The 19,179-nt window shown below is 34.8% G+C and overlaps 2 protein-coding genes across 5 annotated transcripts in view; one reads left to right on the top strand and one right to left on the bottom strand.

Annotated features, from left to right (window-relative positions):
* Positions 1-822: 822 nt before the first annotated feature.
* Xbp1 (X box binding protein 1) lies at positions 823-10,412 on the bottom strand. Its single transcript, XM_069846907.1, is given in 5 exon segments — positions 823-2,536; positions 3,964-4,143; positions 4,146-4,343; positions 9,525-9,621; positions 9,968-10,412. Coding segments are annotated over 5 exon segments (1,212 nt in total). The 5' UTR covers positions 10,087-10,412; the 3' UTR covers positions 823-1,918.
* A 72-nt stretch (positions 10,413-10,484) lies between these two features.
* LOC138714780 (E3 ubiquitin-protein ligase RNF34) overlaps positions 10,485-19,179 on the top strand; it is a 29,873-nt gene continuing 21,178 nt past the window's right edge. For 2 of the 4 annotated variants that reach the window (XR_011336084.1, XM_069846906.1), the window contains exons 1-4: positions 10,489-10,640; positions 12,111-12,250; positions 15,928-16,041; positions 17,113-17,350. Coding sequence is in view for 3 of the 4 variants with exons in the window: in XM_069846906.1 (XP_069703007.1) it covers positions 12,221-12,250; positions 15,928-16,041; positions 17,113-17,350 (382 nt within the window). In the remaining variant the exon portion in view is untranslated. Of the gene's footprint in view, positions 10,641-12,110; positions 12,251-15,927; positions 16,042-17,112; positions 17,351-19,179 lie in introns of all 4 variants that reach the window. The other 2 variants (XM_069846903.1, XM_069846905.1) reach the window with 2 other exon arrangements.

Raw genomic sequence — 19,179 nt, forward strand, 5'->3', positions numbered from 1 at the left:
AAGTTTCTTTAAAAATAATTTGCGATAAGTTTTATTCCTTGAAAAATTTTGATAGGACTGATATTTAATGAGATAAATGAGTTTTAAAATTAAGGCCGTGTAATGAATTAAAAGACAAATGACTTCGTCTATAAGGAGCCTTAGCAACAATCGAAAGCTATGAAAGATAGCCTACTGAGAATGTTTCTGTGTTGTATGAAGTAATATCAGAAGCTAAATTAACCGATTTGTATAATTAATTATTATTTCACCATTGGAAAGTGTAGTTTCTCTAGATGGACATAATGCTATAATGTTATTACGGTAACTTCTGATATGATATATATGATATAATATAATATAATTTAAGTTATTTGAAGAGTTCACAACCATAGTGGGCCAAGCGCCATTTACTAAATACGTAGAAAACAAGGGTTAAAGTTAAGTTATTACCATAATTCAATGGAAACCTATAACAAGTAAAATAAAATATACACATTAAATCTAAATGATGTCAATCTTCATTAAACTATGGTTGCATGTAATAAAAATTAAGAAACAGGTTAAAGGAATTGTCATTGCACCAAATGAGTGTCTCTGGACCAAAATGATCGCATTTTAATTACTTGGATGCAATTTAAATTAAGTAACATATTAAACGATTTATCCTTCTATCAAACACGAATATTCCCTGGATCAAATGACCTATTTTAATTATGTAATTACTTTATATTTATTTCTAACGGGTGCAGCGGAGCGCACGGGTATGGCTAGTTAAAAATAAGAGTATCCACTGGCCATTGTAGTAAAATAATGTAAATCTTTGAACAATAACAATACTGATTTCTTCTGTAATAAATTTATTTACACACGAAAGTCTCCTCTGCATAATTATATGTACAATTTGAGGCCTTACATTTATATTAAAAAATATTGGAGTGCTATTTTATAACACTTCATATTTATAAATATATAGGCTAATAATAAAATATGAACAAATGGCAAATACCATACACACAGTCATATTGTTTTAAATTAAAAAGAGCAATGAGAATGTACTCGTACTCTTCCATTACAAAAATTTACATGGTAACAAAATAAATCAGTAGGCCTACATTGAAAGAGAAAATACTTCTTCCTATATGGCCATCGAAACAGTCTAGACCTATTGTGCTGTCCATTCACAAGAATTAAAGAGGCAACCCAGAGGCCAGAATAAATTGGCTTATGTTGACTGGTTTAATTCCCTTTAAATTCTCAGAACTGGAAAGAGTAGTTCCCACATATTTGCATGTGCCTCTGTTAAAGTAGGATATTTTAGGAAGTTGCTGCTTCATAACTTCTAAATCTCTTAATACCAGTGACCTAAACTCTATACATAGTTACTGTCATGGTAATTCTGAAATTCGTTAGATTCTTCCACAAACTGAATTTAATTTCTTAGTATGTATCAGTTATTAATGGAATACGCGAAATTTACAGAGATCTGTGAGGCTGTGAATCACAAGATATCTCCATATCAAATTTTCAGTCCCAACTTTTACGTAGCAAAGGTCACTATAGCGAGTTTGCTAGTAGAACCATCTGCAGCTTAATATGAATTGTAAGTAGACAATACAAAGGTCTGAATTACAGTCTTGCTTACAACAATTAGTCGAATGTTATATACTGTAACAGAACCAACAGTTTTATTTCCTCGCAGAAGGAAGTATTTTTTTATTTTTCCCATTCAAATTCAATCACCTTCACTAAGTTTGAATTCCAGAAACAAATACAGCAACCATAGGCGCTGACAACATCAACTTTACTGACAATGAGTTAAATTCTCAAATATATTGTAAAGTTTCTGCTTATCTATCTTGGAACGAATCTTAGTATTATGTAATTTTAAATTACATACATTAATTTAAAACTTTGGTACCAGAAAGTTTTGCCGAGACTACAATAAATTAGGGAAAAGTTGCGAGAAACTCTCACTCCACAGATCTACGAGGTCACCACTTCCAGAGATTTCACTTTGTGGAGAATCCAAAGATTCGTAACCACAGTCTGATAACGGTGCTTCAGGTTTCACAGCAGGGTCTGTCATGTCGTAGAAATTTGGTGAACTTGGTGCTGGAGATAGACTGTCTACTGTTCTGATGCTGTAGGGAGAAATTGGGTTTTCCACAGGTTCTTCTTTACAAGAAGTAACACTAACTGTTGGAGGGTGAAGTCCTGTTGTTGTATCACTAGTCACAACTTCTTGAACAGCATCTTCTACACACACGTCTTGTTCATACGGAACTACAATTGTTATTGTATGCGTTGATTCATCATATGTGCCAAATACAGGTTCTGCTGGGGAAGTTTCACAATTTTGTTTTTCGTTTGGTATAATATATACAGAGGAGTCTTGTGTGCTTGGAATGCTTTCAGAGCAGACGTTGCTTGTCGGTTCTGTAAACTGTAAGTCACCACCATTATTGATCAGTTCTCTACTGGTTTCCACGTTTTTTGGTGTCGACCCCACCACTTCAAAAGGGCTGCTCTTTCCTTTGCATCCATGAGGTCCAATCTGGAAATAAAATAGTAGACTTAATAAAAAAAGTATTGGAAATAAATACAACTAATGCAGCATTTCAGAAACTTAAACACTCTTTATACGATAATTCATCTGTGAGCTTGTGCGTGCGTATGTGCGTGAGCGGACACCACAAGAGGGGATGCATCTATCTCTCTTTCTTACCCTCTATTTCTGAATGCATGAATCCATGAAATATTACGTACCGGTATAAAGTAAAGTTATCCCTATTACATAACTTGAGGCCCACAAAATAACTGAAGATTCATAATACCATCTTTGTAAACAATCTTCATTAACTAGTAGCATAGAGATGTCAGTCCTATGTATGTCGCATTACTTGCAAAAAAAAAAAAAGTTCCTGGTACCCATTTTAATCGCAGGCTGAGTCCACCCCAGGGTCACAGGCAGCCAGAAGGATTAAGTCAATTGGAAAAATTCCATGGGGAATCCAACCCACGTCCTTTGGTTTTGTAGCATAGTACTAAACCACTATGCTACCGTATACTACACCACACCTTCAACTAGTAAGTATACTTACTTACTTACAAATGGCTTTTAAGGAACCCGTAGGTTCATTGCCGCCCTCACATAAGCCCGCCATCGGTCCCTATCCTGTGCAAGATTAATCCAGTCTCTATCATCTTATCCCATCTCCCTCAAATTCATTTTAATATTATCCTCCCATCTACATCTCGGCCTCCCCAAAGGTCTTTTTCCCCTCCAGTCTCCCAAGTATAGTCGCGACACTTATTTCCGGTGTGACTCCTCCTCTTTGCTTACGTCTTAGGAAGTGAAGGCTCTATAAAGTCTAGGTAGGTAGTATCGTTCGCCATTTTTGTTCTTTCGTTCCCGAGCTACCATAGGAGGAATCTATTTGCCACACCATTAAACATTATCATGTCGTAGCTCCTATGATAATAAATCAAACGCACTGTAATTCAGCAAATAATTGAATGGCAAATAACATCTTCATGTGCTTTCTGCAAACGCCAATGAAAGAGCCAAAATGGCGGGCGATTATATTAAGTATTTATCGAGCCTTAAGAAATGAATAACATCTTCATAAGCGAATCACAAGACGCACACATTTAAATGTAGCCGACCTGCAACGCGATTGGCTGCCGGAAATTAGAGCGACGGGACTATAACACTCTATATGCATTTCTGGATTCACCCATACGTGCTACATGCCCTGTCCATCTCAAACTTCTGGATTTAATGTTCCTTAATGTAACTAGTAAGTATGGAGTAATAAAATGCATGGAGTGTACAAATTTTTTTGCAAAACATAATTTCTCTGGTGTGTATTAGTTACAAACAAATTTACTCGTAAAATTCAGATTGTATATTTGTGGAACAGATTGTCGGTAACAAGGGATACAATTTAAAGGAGACAAGCATTTGTAATGCGAGCTAACCTGGGCACTGTTCTGGTCATTCCCTGTGTCCATGTCTTCTGCAGCTTCTCTGAGTAAACTTTGTGCCAGTTCATCCAGATGAGAGAGGCACACATCTCCATCGAGACTATCGAGGAGATCTGGGAGAGAAGGCAGAACATCACTATCCTGCACATTGTCAAAACCTGCGCCTTCGGGCCCATTGCCTGCTGTAGAGCCCACCCCTGCGGCAGAGGGTTGATGCTGAACTCTGCTGGTTCAACCTGGGTACTACAGCAGACACTCTGGGTCTGATGGTTACGCTCTAGTTTCGACAACTTGTTGCGCAGTTCTTCATTCTCTGTAGCCAGCTGTGCCTTCTCCCGTTGAAGATTATGACACTGCAAAGTTAAGGCATCATTCTGAAAAAGAAAGAATAAATTAAAAAGATTAATCATATAATTATAATATAGTCTAAAATATATCAACATATATCTGCAGTGCTTGGGAAAAGTGACATAAGTCAGTTTCCACAAACCTTTTTTGATAATTTATTGACAATTTACACTGGTTTATGTCGATTTGATTTTTTTCTGTATGAATTATTGGAATAGGAGGAATAACTATGTATTTTTTTCCAAGCGAACAGAAGTTCCGTAAGTTGTCAATAAATGATCAAAAAAGGTTTGTGGAAACTGACTTGTGTCACTTTTCCCGAGCACTACAGATATATCACAACCATTTGGTTAAATTCAGCATTTATGGTGGTTAAAGCAGCTGTGGGCATCTTTTGTACACTACTTTGGTTTCTCCTGCCATTATCATGCCACTCTATAATATATTAGTGCCATTTTAAAGTAACAGACTGCATCTGCAACTACTACTACTACTCCACTCACAAAGCATGCACCATACATATAGGTAGGGGCCTGAAAATGTCAAATTGCGAACTTTTAAATTGTGGGGTAGAAAGCATTTTTCTTCATCTGTAAGATGATTTAGCATGATTTTCTAGCATAATTGAAAGTGCGAAAAAATGCGAATTTCCTACAAAACTGCATAATCATGAGAAAAATGCTATTTAATAAATTTTTCAGTAAAATGCAATTTTTCAAGCAAAAGGCGCATTAAGCTTATATGTAGCTATACAAAAATTAAAGGCACTCTTTAGATCAGTGGCGGCTTCTCAAAGAGGTTGCAGGTTTGTACACCCCCCAGTAATGTTCCTAATCTTCCAGCTTTGTTACTATTAAAAATATAATTTTATTTTACAATTTTCATTCGTGACCATCTGCAGCTGGCGTCTTGTTTTGTACGTCTGCAGGAGCCTCCGAGCCTCTTGGTTTGCAAAGATGTTGAAAACCTAGGAAAGGTAGTTTATAGAGATGTTCGGCTAGTGCGGGGACAGGGGGATTAGAGGCGTGGTCTATTGCTTTCCTCATTGAGAACGGTTTGTCGCACACCCTGACATGGACACCAACGTCAGTGCAGAAGAAACTAAATTCACTGGGAAAGTATCAGTTTCAACTAGACATTTGTCCGAAGTAATGAGCATGAAAAATGTATTCATTCGGCTTGTGCAACGAACAGTCGCATATTTCGCATATTACTTTCTCAATCTACATGCACACAAACGGCACAATACATAAAGGAGCTTGTATTTTGCTTTGAAGTTCTAAGAGTTGTCGTTTTGACAATAAGTGCTGCTATCTCCCGACAGCCTACGAAAGCTGCATTTGAATTTTATGAACGAAAACGTTGCACTTGGTACTTGATAGCATTCTGATGACGATTCTGTACTCAAATATTTTTCATGAGGGTAAATCGCAATATAGAGAGTTCCACCCACGACCCCTTCCACTTTTGGACTTTCTGTATAAATAGGTATGCTCGTATTTAGTCATTTTACTTATTAATTGCATATAAATTAGCTTTATATGTATACGCCCTCAGGTATACACGGTTTTAAACTTTGAAGTATGTTTAAGTCCTCTTCGATATCCATTGTGCACCACCAGCCGCCACTACTTTAGATACTCAAAATATGTCGATCGATTATCTCTTTATCAATTACCGTCTGCTCGACCACATAAATTTCACATATCGATAATGAAGATCCGATAATTGATATACACATCATAATATGAATTATCAAGTTCTATATTTGGTATACTCGACAATTCTGGAAACATGTCAATACTCGATTCGTCAACATTACTCAATAGAACTACATTCTTCAGGTAGAATATCTTCGCTAATAGCCTCAAAGTTCTTTCGACCAGGATCCTTTTACTTCAGAATTGACAGTTTACTCTCTCTCTCCATCTGTTTTCTAAAGCTGGTCAGCAAAGAATAAACCGTCAATTCCGTCAGTTTCGAAGTCTTGTGCTTCATTGTCCAAAGCCTAATTCAAAGACTTCGAAACTAGTCAAGCAAGGTAAATCCTAAATATTAACACGGTAAAGACGTTGGAAATTTAATCAGTGATATATAAGAGTTAAAAGTGTATATAGAAAAATGAACATATACAAAAAACAAATGCAGAGAAAAGTAAATAAGAAATAGAAATAAAATTACAAATGTAAATACAAAAAGCAAAAAAAGAGGGAAATAAAAAAACTACAAGTACAAATGGTGAAGGATAATGCCAGATTGAATCTTCTCAGTTTAAGTTCCACCTCTCAGTTTCCCTTTAGTGGCCAACCCTCATGCACCGTGTCATAGATATGTGATAGTGGCACAATGTCCAACACATTATGTGCAGAGGTGCACTCATTACGAGTGACTAAGTGGCTGGGATTCAATGGAATAAGTGCCGTCTTAAATCACTATGTGTATTCCGGTACATCACAATAATACAAGTAGAAAGATAAGATCACAATGGGCACAAAAAGCACTAATGCAATATATTGATTGCCTAAAATATTAGTGATTAAAGAAAATTACTAAATATCTAGAAATAAGTAACTGATTGTACATAACAAGAGAAACAAATGGTAACAATTTCGAAACATTTGCAATAAGTTAGTATAGACTACTCAGTTTACTGCATTGCATCCTATGCAGTAAGAAAATGCTTAATAGTTTTTGAATACTATTAAATTTCGAGTCTACCAATCACGAGAAAAATTATCTACAGGAAGTTCAATGAAGCATTGGAGAGAGAATGTTACGATGGCAACAGGCCACATGGACCAATACCTGTTTGATGATATTCTTATCCTTACTTGTATATGCAACATTCTGTGAATATACACATTCTTCCTATTGTGAGTATTACTTCACATGAAATAACACAACTGTATGCATCAATATTTCAAGAACTGGAGCCTCTCTCTATATAAGTTAGCTATATACTTAAATCTGTATTATTCTCAACTATAACAGTAATTTTTTATTTTAATTCATCAGGTATCTAGGCTATAACTGAACAATGCTGAAATGCGATCTGCAGTGGAAACCAAAGTAGCCTACTCCTGAGGAAATCTGCCTCACAAAAAATTTCAGTAACTCCACCAGACATCGAACTCTAGCCCCCATTGATGAGGAATCATCAGTACTCATGATCAGTTGGTACTTTGGAAATATTTAAAATATTTAAAGTATACAATTTAAACTATTCATTGAATAGAAAATTATTTTCAGTGTCATAAAAATAACTAAATAATTATTTACTTAATATAAGCCTATTTTTTTTTCTATCAACATTTTTTGTAAGTTTTGCCTCTAATCCAAAATGAGGATTTCTTTTAAATATTAAAGGCACTGTCGTCTCATAAATTTGAAGTTAGCTCTGTATCTTTGTCACGAAGTATGCATGTACTTTAATATTAAATCAATAAATCAATACTGTAATTGTCAACAGCGAAGTTTCTACGGAACACATTTATTGATTAAATGAAATTTACGTAACACTCGAGTAACTAACAAAAGAGGTTCAACAGAATTTCGAAATCTAATTCACCATCAGAAAAATGACGCACAGATGGGGAATTATTGCGTCAGATATAGATGTACGCGGTTAGCCATGGAGATGTAGTACAATTTTGTTTCATTTTGTGAATAACAATAAAGACATGTAGGAGGGGCTGCAAATGTGATGTAAATATCCAGAGAAAACTTATACCAACACAATTTCTGTTCATCACAAATTGTAACTGGATTTGTAGATATTTCAACATTGATTTCTGATTGAAAGGCCATCTTTAGAATTCAGCATTTCTCAAACTGTGTGGTCTGTGGATCACATTGCGAAATTATTTGAATATACCTGTGTATTTTCATGAACTCCATGGCTTCTAATTTGAGATTCTTGACTTATATAAATATTAATCGATTGTAAAAACATTTTTGGAAATATAGCCTATAGCAATTTTAACTAAAATTGATGACTTTTTAAAAGTACCAGAAAAGTAAATAAATCTGTCAGAAAGCTGATTTCTTAAAGTGTGCTGCAACTCACTACTCAATAATGGTCAGCATATTTTCTTTCGTAATTGTTAAAAGTAATTTTGACCCAAAAAGTTTGAAAATCACTGCCTTAGCTATTTGGCTCTCATGAACACTAATGTTTTAAAATAGTCTTAAGTTCAAACTCTCATCCACCATTAATAATTTCAAGCATGTAGACCACTGCAGACCTACATTGAAGGTTTTGTCAATTTGTTTCTGGTCAAGTGGAAAGTAACAGGATGTTTTGGCAAAGTCATAATTGTATAATTTCCTGCGAAATTAAAAATTCCGAAATAAGAATTGCACATCTTTCAACATCATTTCGGTTTGAGAATGAATAATACTGTCTACAAATAATTTCCATTTATCAATAAGTCTAAAAATATTAGCCTAGCTGACTTGATAATCGCTTGAAATGCTTTCTTCGTATCCTTATGTGTATTGAGTCACAAACGAAAATGATTGCATCAGCCACATGTGACTCAAACTTTGTTGATGTCAATTTTTTTTTATGGATTTCCGTTTAGTTTGCGAGAATAAACTTCAGAATCCTGTTACCTTTATAATTTAAAATGCCTCTTCCAAGAATGCAGAGGGAGGGGAGGAATCTTCCATTTCAACAATGATAGGCGAGAATAAAATTTTCATAGGCCTGTGTCAGTTCCTAATTTTTCATGTAAAAGTAAACAATTATTCTTACAACAATTGCACAAATATAAACTTTGTTTACTACCATGTCCATTATTGATACATAGGTCTATTTAGTTTCTTGAAAACAGTGTCATAGACTAAAATTACGCTTCTATTAACAAAGCATAGGCATAAAAGAGCATAAAATTGACTTCTGTGCTTTGTAAAAGTTTTTAAAAGACACAATGAATCGACCCATGCAGAAAGGCCTTCAGTCACAAATTTTGAAAAAACGAGATACCCTGTCGATGGAGGGAAATCATATCTTTATGGGTGGCTCCATCGGCCTGTGCAGAAAGGTATTCAGTTCATTGCTTGGAAAGATAGAAACTGAAGCGTCATGCTCAGAGTTCTATGCAGAAAGGAATATAGTGTACAGAATGTTCTTTTTTAGTTTTCTCAAAACTAGTCTAATGGACTGAAGCCCTTTCTGCATGGGGAGATTCGCATATGATTAATACCTTTTCTCTGAGAGCTTTAGCTTGAATTTCTAAGTCTTCCAATCTCGCCTTCTTTCGGTCCCTTGAACTCTGAGCTGCTACTCTGTTCTTCAATTTTCTGAAATAATAAAATATTTAGTTTTAATTATTAAAGTATGTGTACTAAGTTATGCATGTTAGTTAAGTCATATACAAGCAATTCGCTCCCTTGTCACTTACTGTATTTTTTTCCGCTAATTCAAACGACAGGCATGTTAATGTAGACCTGTTAGTTATATGTTCAACATACTTCAATTTGCTATATTTGTTATTTTTAATTACGTGTATGAGAACTTAGCGGAAAAAGTGACATAAGTGAAGTCATAACTTTGCCTGTTATTTGCATCATACATACTGGTACAAGTTTACAGGTAAGTACAGTAGTCACCTATAAACTGAAATCGTGTTGAGATAAATTAACTTACTTTCTTTGTAGTTTTTCTTCCAAAGTTAAATGATCCAATCTCCTTTTACGATTCGTCATGACTGGTTGTACTTCTTCACACTTTGATGTTGCAAACGAATTTGACTGTGGTAAAACCATTTTGCCGATTACTTGCGTGTTGTTATTATTACACCTCAAAATTGAATTTCCAGGTTTCAACTTAATTCCAACTTCACTATTAAGAGCACCGTCATTGCCTATGTATTTTGGAACCGACGTTATAATTATAGCTTTCGGTACCGCCATTTTTTAAGACAATACATTGAAGCAAATCTCTTGCTTATGATACTCGTAAATAGTTAGTACTCAGAGCCAAACCCTTACTAATACAATAATGAATTTCCATTCTTCAGAATCTTAGTATCAGCGCTTTCTCCACACAATCCATGGTCTTTGCGTCATCTGACATGTCACATTTTACCAAAAGCAGTATGTGGTGCTATGTGATTGGTGATTGCTTTTGACGTCAAGATGACGTCATGTGTTATTGAAGTTGGCTGGATCACCTGTCCAGCCTATCGCGTTCGATTCTGTGCAAGCGTAGGAAGTTGGGGGTCGAGAATAATTATGGTGTATGAATGATGTAATTTACAATTAAATTGCTATTCCAAAACTTACTGGGCTAAGTGTGCTTGTAAATAAACACGATGTTTGTAAGTACTACAACGAGCTTAACAAAAATGTGATTTATAACAAGACCCCACTTATATTTATATTTTTAATGTAATATCAGTACAATGCTATGGTTAAAACGAATCATGACTATTAAAATAGTTAAATGGCATGTGATATGTCTGCTATGGTTAAAGTTATTACAGTTATAGCGAAAATAAAAATGCCTTTAAGAGAGACATCAGACATGTTTTGTTTGAACCTTTTATGTTTTGATGACTACCATGTTTCCTTCTTAAAACATTGTTTACAGTTTCTTTTTTTTTTATGGTACATAATTTCTCATAGGACTAATGGACTTTCAGAACCATTCCGGTAATATAAAATTACTTTTCCTTATATGGAGTTCCATTTCAGTTTTGTAAATTATTTACTTCTATTGTAGTGATTCTTTTTGGAATGTTAATTTGTAGGTTAAAAGTCCTTCAGAAATGGGTTGACTAGCATTCTTCCCTGTTTGATACGTAGTTTTGTCAACCTATAATTATTATGCTATGTGGTTTTGATTTTGAAAATAGTAAAATTGTACTGTCATAATGTAAATGGTAACTGAGTACAAGTGATCAGGCCCTTGTCGCGTTCTTATGGCAAGGGAATGATCACAATAGGCCTAACTTTTTTCCATGGGTGCGTTTAAGAAATATTGAAAATGCGTATGATATTATTAATAATTTAAGTACAGTTAATTGAAATTACACAAAACATTTTATGTTGATTAAAGTTGGCATGATTTCCGTACTGGATATCTCATAAAATATGTATAATAATTATATATGCAAGGCATACCAAAAGCCTCAACAAACCTAACCTGACCTGTCACTGATTGTCGGCCTTATGAAAATTCTCAATCTACCGGTACCAAAAAACGTAAAGTTCCGTACGGTATCGAATTCACCAGTAGACTTTGAATTTGTACAGTTGCAAGTAAACTTTATTTAGAATGTAAATGTACTTTAAGGTACTTATGTATTAAGCATCGGTCAGACTGCCATCTTTCCGCAGTAGAGATCCAGGGCACATATTCTTCCGTTAGAGTGTAAAGAGGCTGAAAATATGTTAGTCATAAGAAATCGTTGAAAATTTAGTTAACTGAAATATATGCAGAACCTATTTGGTAATGGATGTGCCCTGGATCTCTTTTGCAGGAAGATGGCCTGGCCGATGCTTACTACATAATTTTCTTTGACTCTTAGGAATGGACGAATGCACAGGAAAAAAAATGTTGAAATTTTAACTTTTAACAGAACGGTATTGTGGTTATTAAAAAGAATATAATGTGAAGGCCTATACTTTATAGATAATAAAATGTCATGATCATACTTTGTGTGTGTGCCTAAGAACGTTTTAATAAGACAATAGTGAGTCCTGACGTTTAACTCAACTTTTTAAGCCCAAACTGGTTGACCTATTGTCATTTTGAAAATCTAATATATTGAATATCATCTTTTTAGATTTTAATATGAATTATTCTCGAATACCATTTATCACCAGAAAGAGATGATGATGAGCTAGCACTGCCAAGAATATCGTGGCTCAAGCTTCATATCAAATTTACTGCAAGATGTTTGTTCGCAAGAGGCCAGCAGAAAAGGTATAAAAAATTAACTTAAAATTGTTCTGGCATGAAGTGGCACCACTGTATCTCATTGTCGGTTTACTGGGGCGTGTTGATATTGGTATAGCCTAATTGTATAATATATATTTAATTTGTTTTCTCTATTTATTTTGACATAACTTAATGTTTCAATAAAATTAAACATTAGAATTTAAGAAGAGCAATTAAAAGCTACATGGGAAAAATGATGAATGTCATAATTCTATTAAGGGTGATGTCATTATCTAATTCAGTAGATTATTACAAACTTTAATGCTGCTCTTATCAAAAATGGTGAAAAAAAAAATACCAGTATATATCACCAGGATACAATCATCCTTTTCTTCATTTTCAATAGGAACAGCAATAAATTTTGCAGCAATATACTGAATTACATCATTATATCACCCATAACAGAAATGTGACATTCATCGTTTTTCCCCTTACCTTTCAATTATTAAATTGAAATTGAGATTTTGTTTTCAATTATGTTGTAAGCCTAAATCCAACCACAGAAAATCGTGCTCCTATGTAAGGATCGTCTTTTTAAACAATTCAGACTTTCATTCTCAGTTTGTCTGTTTGTGCAAGCCTTCCTTGAAATCTTATAATCCAAATTTGATGTAAGTAAGTTATCTCAAGATTAAGTATGCCAAAATCTTACATTTCCATAAAAAAATCTCCCAACATATTTTTTATAGCATCACTATTCATATATTGTATGACGAGAACGAAATTACATCTGAAGTAAGGTAGAGTGGTCAGTTTTACCCCAGAACTTGTACAATTTTGTGAACTTTTGTAAATTGATGTAAAATGTTTACATTATCTTAATCTTTTCCTAGGTAATTGAAAATGAACATACTGTAATATATAATGGTTCAGGCAAAGATCATATCTTACACAATAAAGGTGAATTGTACTATCATGACATTTTCTTACCTTGAAAAGAGAAGGCTATTCTATCATTTTGCAAGTATAATGGCATTTCTGTTTTCAAGTCAATTACAAATTCTTAAAATTTGGGTCATTGCATGTAATTCTCATAGGAATCAATATTCTTAATGTAAACCACCGTGAATTTTTCTACTTTTCAAAGGATAAATTTCCAATTTTTATATATCCATTTCATGCTATGTTCTGGTCACGAGACATTATCATATACTTTGTATTTTCGGGGTTTACTTACAGATCTCTCTCTTTACTTGCTTCAAGTAAAATTCCCATGTTTTCCTTAATAGTTTGTGGATTTTCTTCTAACATATTCATGTCATCTGCATAAACAAGCAGCTGATGTAACCCGTTCAATTCCAAACTCTGTTTTCCTGTTCCGATGCTTATGTTGGGGTTTCGTAACAAGCTCCTTTTTTACAGTGATGGGTTGTTAGCTCTTCGCTCAAACCCCAAGCTGGAGGACCAGTCCTTATCAGCTGTCCATGACTGCTTATTTAATATATTTGCAGCTACCCTCCCTCAGCCTTACGTCACTTAAATATCCCCTAAACTATCACACTACTGTACCTTGTCACATACCTCAGTCTCGTGTCACTTAGCTATCCCCTCAATTAACTCATAACGAAATGCAAATCAGACGTCAGTCTCGTGTGTGGTATGGGGAGATGTTGAAGATTGGCCACTTGTTGTATTCAGGTCCTTTTACTTCTAAATCACAGGCCTGTTAGTATTACTACAGTCTAGTATAAACAGTCACGAAGCTTGAGGTGATGAGAGTACTAGGAACAATAGACTGTGCCAGTACTATTTCGCATTGTCTGTGGTGAGGCATTAATAGCGATCCTAGTGGTTAGCAACTATCTATGCATGCATATTCCCTATGTATTGAATTTCGTGACTGTATACAGGGTGATTCACGAGGATTTACCGTCCTTTACGGAGCTTATTTCTGAAGACATTTTGAGCAAAAAAATGTCATATAAACATAGTTCCTATTCTCAATATTTTCAGAGTTACACTAATTTAAAGTTGTTTATAAAATACTTTTTTTCTTTAGTTTTAAGGTAAAAGAATAATACAAATAGAGAATGAACCATTCAGAAGTATCATTTTTTTAATTGGCAAGTATTATGAAGCTAAAAATGTGCTGTGAACTCCTTAGTTGCTTCGTACAGACATCTTTTTCTATATTTAACTAAATTTAGTGTTCTTGAAGACTTTTTCTGTTAACTTACGTTATTAGGTAACATGGTCATGGTCTAGTGGTCAGAGCTTCTGGCTATAGTTCATGAGGTCCCGGGTTCGATTCCCGGTTAGAGCACAGGAATTTTTCCTTAAAGGGGATTATTCCTGTGTTCGTTCATGGTCTGGAATTTAGGTTAAGTTTAGATTTAAGACCTCTCCTGGCACTACATTATCATAATCATCCTATCACATTGTCGGGGTAATGTAACTCTGCCTTCCAGGCGCCCCAACCTCAGAAGTGGGTTACAATTAAGCCACAGCCAGGAGAGAAGACCAGAAATGTCGAGAAGACAACCTGGTGGCATTGGATAAAAAAAAATATATATATTTAACTATAAAATTACATTATTCTTACGACTTAATTATTAGCAGTTCAATTTTGTATCCAAATTTAGTCTTTGAGAGTTTACAACACATTTTAAAAAATGTCGCTGTCTGCACACTTGGACGCACACTTGTGAATGGCACTCGTCACTCTACATAACTGCATACGGCTATCTTTGATTTCCGTAACACTCGCCCTGGCTGCTAACTGCATACTGACCAAGATCACGCATTCACAGCAATGCGTTCCAATAACGAAACGTAACTCTGTAAATATTGAGAATAGGACCCATGTTTATATGACATTTTTTGCTCAGAATGTCTTCGGAAATAAGCTCCGCAAAGTGCGGTAAATCCTCGTGAATCACCCTGTATATTAGACTGTGGGATTACTAAGACAAATCATAATGACACAAGTACAATTACAGTATTAGTCATGCCATGGACTAATTAGCCAAGAACCATGCTTTAGTAGTTTTAGAGTAAGCTTGTTTTCCTGGTACAAGATATTCTTAAAGTGAGAGTAAACTGTGTAAGCTCCTGTAATTGAGAGAGAGAGAGATATTCGTGACATCACTGAATAAGAAAATATACCCGCGAGATTCAAAATCATTTACTGTAACCCAATCATTCACGAAGTTTTTATTAACTGTAAAATCCACTAGTATTATTATCGTGTTTTGACGCGAAATACAAAATCCGTCTAAATTATCGTAGTACATGATCGCAAAATATGAAATTTGTTAATATCAGCAAACCACCGGCGTAGTTCGGTCAGCTAAGGCTCCTGCCTGCCGATCCGGAGTTGCGCTCGGGCGCGGGTTCGATTCCCGCTTGGGGTGATTACCTGGTTGGGTTTTTTCCCCGAGGTTTTTCCCAAATGTAAGGCAAGTGTCAGGTAATCTATGGTGAGTCCACGGGTTCATATTGGCAAATACCATCTCACTATCACCAATTCCATCGATGCTAAGTGACCTAGTATTTGATACAGCGTCGTTAAATAACCACGTAAAAAATTAATATCAGCAATGCCACCAGTATCCAGCAGAGCCAACATTATACCACGGAGAATAGGAAGAATTACACTGAACATAGCTAATAAAGATTTCCTAAACTATTTTTAATATGTTTTTCTTTTTTCCTCCATTTAGGATTTTGTGAGTGCAGGTTTCTGCAGAGGAAACTCTGTAGGCTCTGAACAGCAAAGAAGAGCTGCAATGGCCTGTGAAGGATGCTCTGTGAGATTTACTGTGTTCAAAAGAAGAGTAAGTTCTTTTATTATTTACCAGTGTTTAATACATGCTTATTATTATTTTTGTTATTAATATTATTATTATTATTATTATTATTATTATTATTAATTAGCGTTTAGTTATCAGAAATACTCGTTTGTTTTCAATCGAATTAATAGCACATGTCTTTGTTTATCGAGATAAAGAAAAGAGTAGTAGGCCTACTTAGGAAAACATGTTTATGTTTATTTAATCAATGTGTTTATGTTGATAAGAAACTTTCAAATATATTTAGGTTCACAAATTACAGAGAAAAATGATAACAGTATAGAAATAGAAGCAAGCGTACTGTCTGGAAATGAAAGCTATTATTCATTACAAAAAATCTATCAAAAAGAGTTAAAATAAATGTAGGCCTATACAAAACTACATTAAGCCTTATAGTGTGATGTATGGAAACTTGCACTCTTACAAAGACAAAGACAGATAAAAGACAAATAAATACATGGGGAAGAGAAGAATTTTTGGGCCAGTAAATGACATAGGGGGAGTGGAGGTCAAGAACCAATAAAGAGATTTACGAACTCTGTAACGAAATTCAATTCTTTTGAAAAATATCTTAGGATATGAAATTCAGATTTTTTATTTTAAATCCATATTTATTTATGGTCACTTGACCTCCTAGGTCATATCGCGACTATGTAGTTTCCTGAATTTTTGTTAAATAGAATCTTCGTATAGTACTGTGTTCAGGACTTCAGTAGAATAAAGAAAATGACGTAGGAGGAGGTAAGTGTTATACCTCATTCTCTTTGTCTGCTTGATCTGAAATCGAACTGTCCTTTCTTTGACACAATAAAAGACGCACTAATAACTGGTGATTTTCAGCATTAAAAGCTACTGTCCATGAATGATGTTGCAAAACATGTAAGCATTAGTTCCATGAGTTACCAAGAAGGTGCCAAGAGTTTATATTCCTAACAACTGTGTTGTATGTTGAGTCAGTGAAGATCTCGGAGTCATCCTAGGGGCAAATGGTATCAGTCGAGTATTTTATAATGTCACAAACCTGTTATGCTGATGTTGCTTTGTTTTATTTTTAAGAGACAATGTTCAGTATGTCAGCGCTACTACTGCAGTCATTGCCTGCCATTGGGACAGAATGGTGGGAGCAACAGTGGTACTTCAGTATTGGCCCGTTTCACAGATAAGAAGCTAAAGTGTAGTAAATGTGAGGTGCTGACTGCAAGGCCTTTGATCCGTTCACAGCTTCGACAACTTAGAGTGAAAGACTTGCAGCTTTATCTGACATCCCAACAAGTGTCTACAAGAGGCTGTGTTGGTAAGTACTTGCCTTAAGAGTATGTGAAATAACTAATTTAAAATTGATATTAGTATGCGAGTCTTTCTTGATCCTTCTTTGTGCGTGAATCTGGTTACGATTTGTTAACCAAATACACAAAATCCAGGGAAACACCTGCAGAGAGGAGGGAACTCCTATTATATTCAAGTATAATTTAGGAAACTTTCGGTTCATTCCTTCATTTAGATACCAGAAGTCAACTTCTAAGAGTGGTGATGGGTTGTTTTAGTTTCCAGGTTATTGGCCTAATCTGTTAGTCTTCTTATATAATAATAATAATAGCCTAATGTGTCCCTTGGAGGGCAAAGGCCTCCTGCTAGAGGGTAGCTCTGTTTCACTAACGCGGTGAGCTCTCCAATAAATCTGTAGTTATTTCTAGTTTTGCATTTTATGTTGGTTAGATGTCGAACTTTAGTCCTCATGAAAGTTATTTAACTAGTTGCTGTTACAGTCATAATAGTACATTATGCAACGAGCCTATAATGATAGTAATTAAGAATCGAGTATGGATATTTATGAAATGAGCGCAAGTTTCATAATTTTCATACGAGCTTCTTAATTACCATTATAGGCGAGTTTCATACGACTTTTTATGCTCGACCATATTTCTAACTTGAAATTACCAGTATTCAGATGTATACATTTTATTTGTAACTGACAAGATCGGAAGTGACCTTGTTCTAGGTCGTGAATTGTGAGATGTGCGCAGACGCCAAAGTATTGATTTTTTCCGAGGAACAATAATGTCATTAACCTTGACATAGTCCCATTAAACTTGATAATATTATAATATTATAACCTTGATTATTGAATTCGACATTGAAAAACGAGATGACAAATTGAATTTATTTGAATATTATTTACAATTAACGCTAATTATTATAGTAACAGAACATAACCTTCTGCGACAGTATTGGATTTCCAGCCTCCGTGACTTTTCGCTAATTCTCTTTCGATTGCATATCCAAGAATAATCAATACTTGCGGTTTTATAACGTTACAAAGCTGACCTGTCATTGGCTGAACAGTTGTAACCTGAGTCGTCATTGGCTGAAAGACCTGACCTTTTAATGAGTAAGTGTACTTTAATGACATACATTAAAGGTCTGCTACCAGGTGTATAATTACTACATTTCGGCATGGTCGAGCATAAAATTATATTTAAATCAAAAGACATCACAAGGAGATGCACTGTTATAGCTAGTAATCATCTGCATCTAAAAGTAGGAATTGAGGACCGTTTTTGCAAAACTTGCTAACTGCAAAATTTTCAAAATTGAGATTTTGATGGATTCGTTAACATAAGGCAGGCCTCTACATGATGTTCAAAGCGTCTTAGTAAAATTGGGTTATTTCTCTTCATTGTAGTGTGTCAAAGTGTGATCGTTTTTTCAAAACTTGTTTTCTGCTGTAAGTGAGAAATACAGCAAAACTTGCTTACTATAGTGTTTTGTCTCTCCTCTAAAATTTAGTTTTTTCAGTTAGCAAGTTTTGCAAAAACAGTCCTCAATTGTAAATGGACGATACAATGATATTTTAGTAATTATTAATCGAAACTAGTAATATTATTTTATATACTAAACTGACACAAATTTATTTGGTAATTTTTTGGTGAAACTACTGTACCAAACTGTAGCATCACTTGCATTGTGAAATGAGCACTGGTTCTTCGAGTCCTAATAGGCAAGGAACTTTTTCCTCAGTTTCAGCTGGTGTAGGAACCAGTGCCCACCCAATATCATGATGAATTTAGAGATCTATGCTAGGAGTGAAATCTGGTTTTGAAAATCAGCTATAATTGCTGGGGG

The sequence above is a fragment of the Periplaneta americana genome, chromosome 15 (assembly GCF_040183065.1).
Source record: "Periplaneta americana isolate PAMFEO1 chromosome 15, P.americana_PAMFEO1_priV1, whole genome shotgun sequence".
In the NCBI taxonomy this organism is placed as follows: domain Eukaryota; kingdom Metazoa; phylum Arthropoda; class Insecta; order Blattodea; family Blattidae; genus Periplaneta; species Periplaneta americana.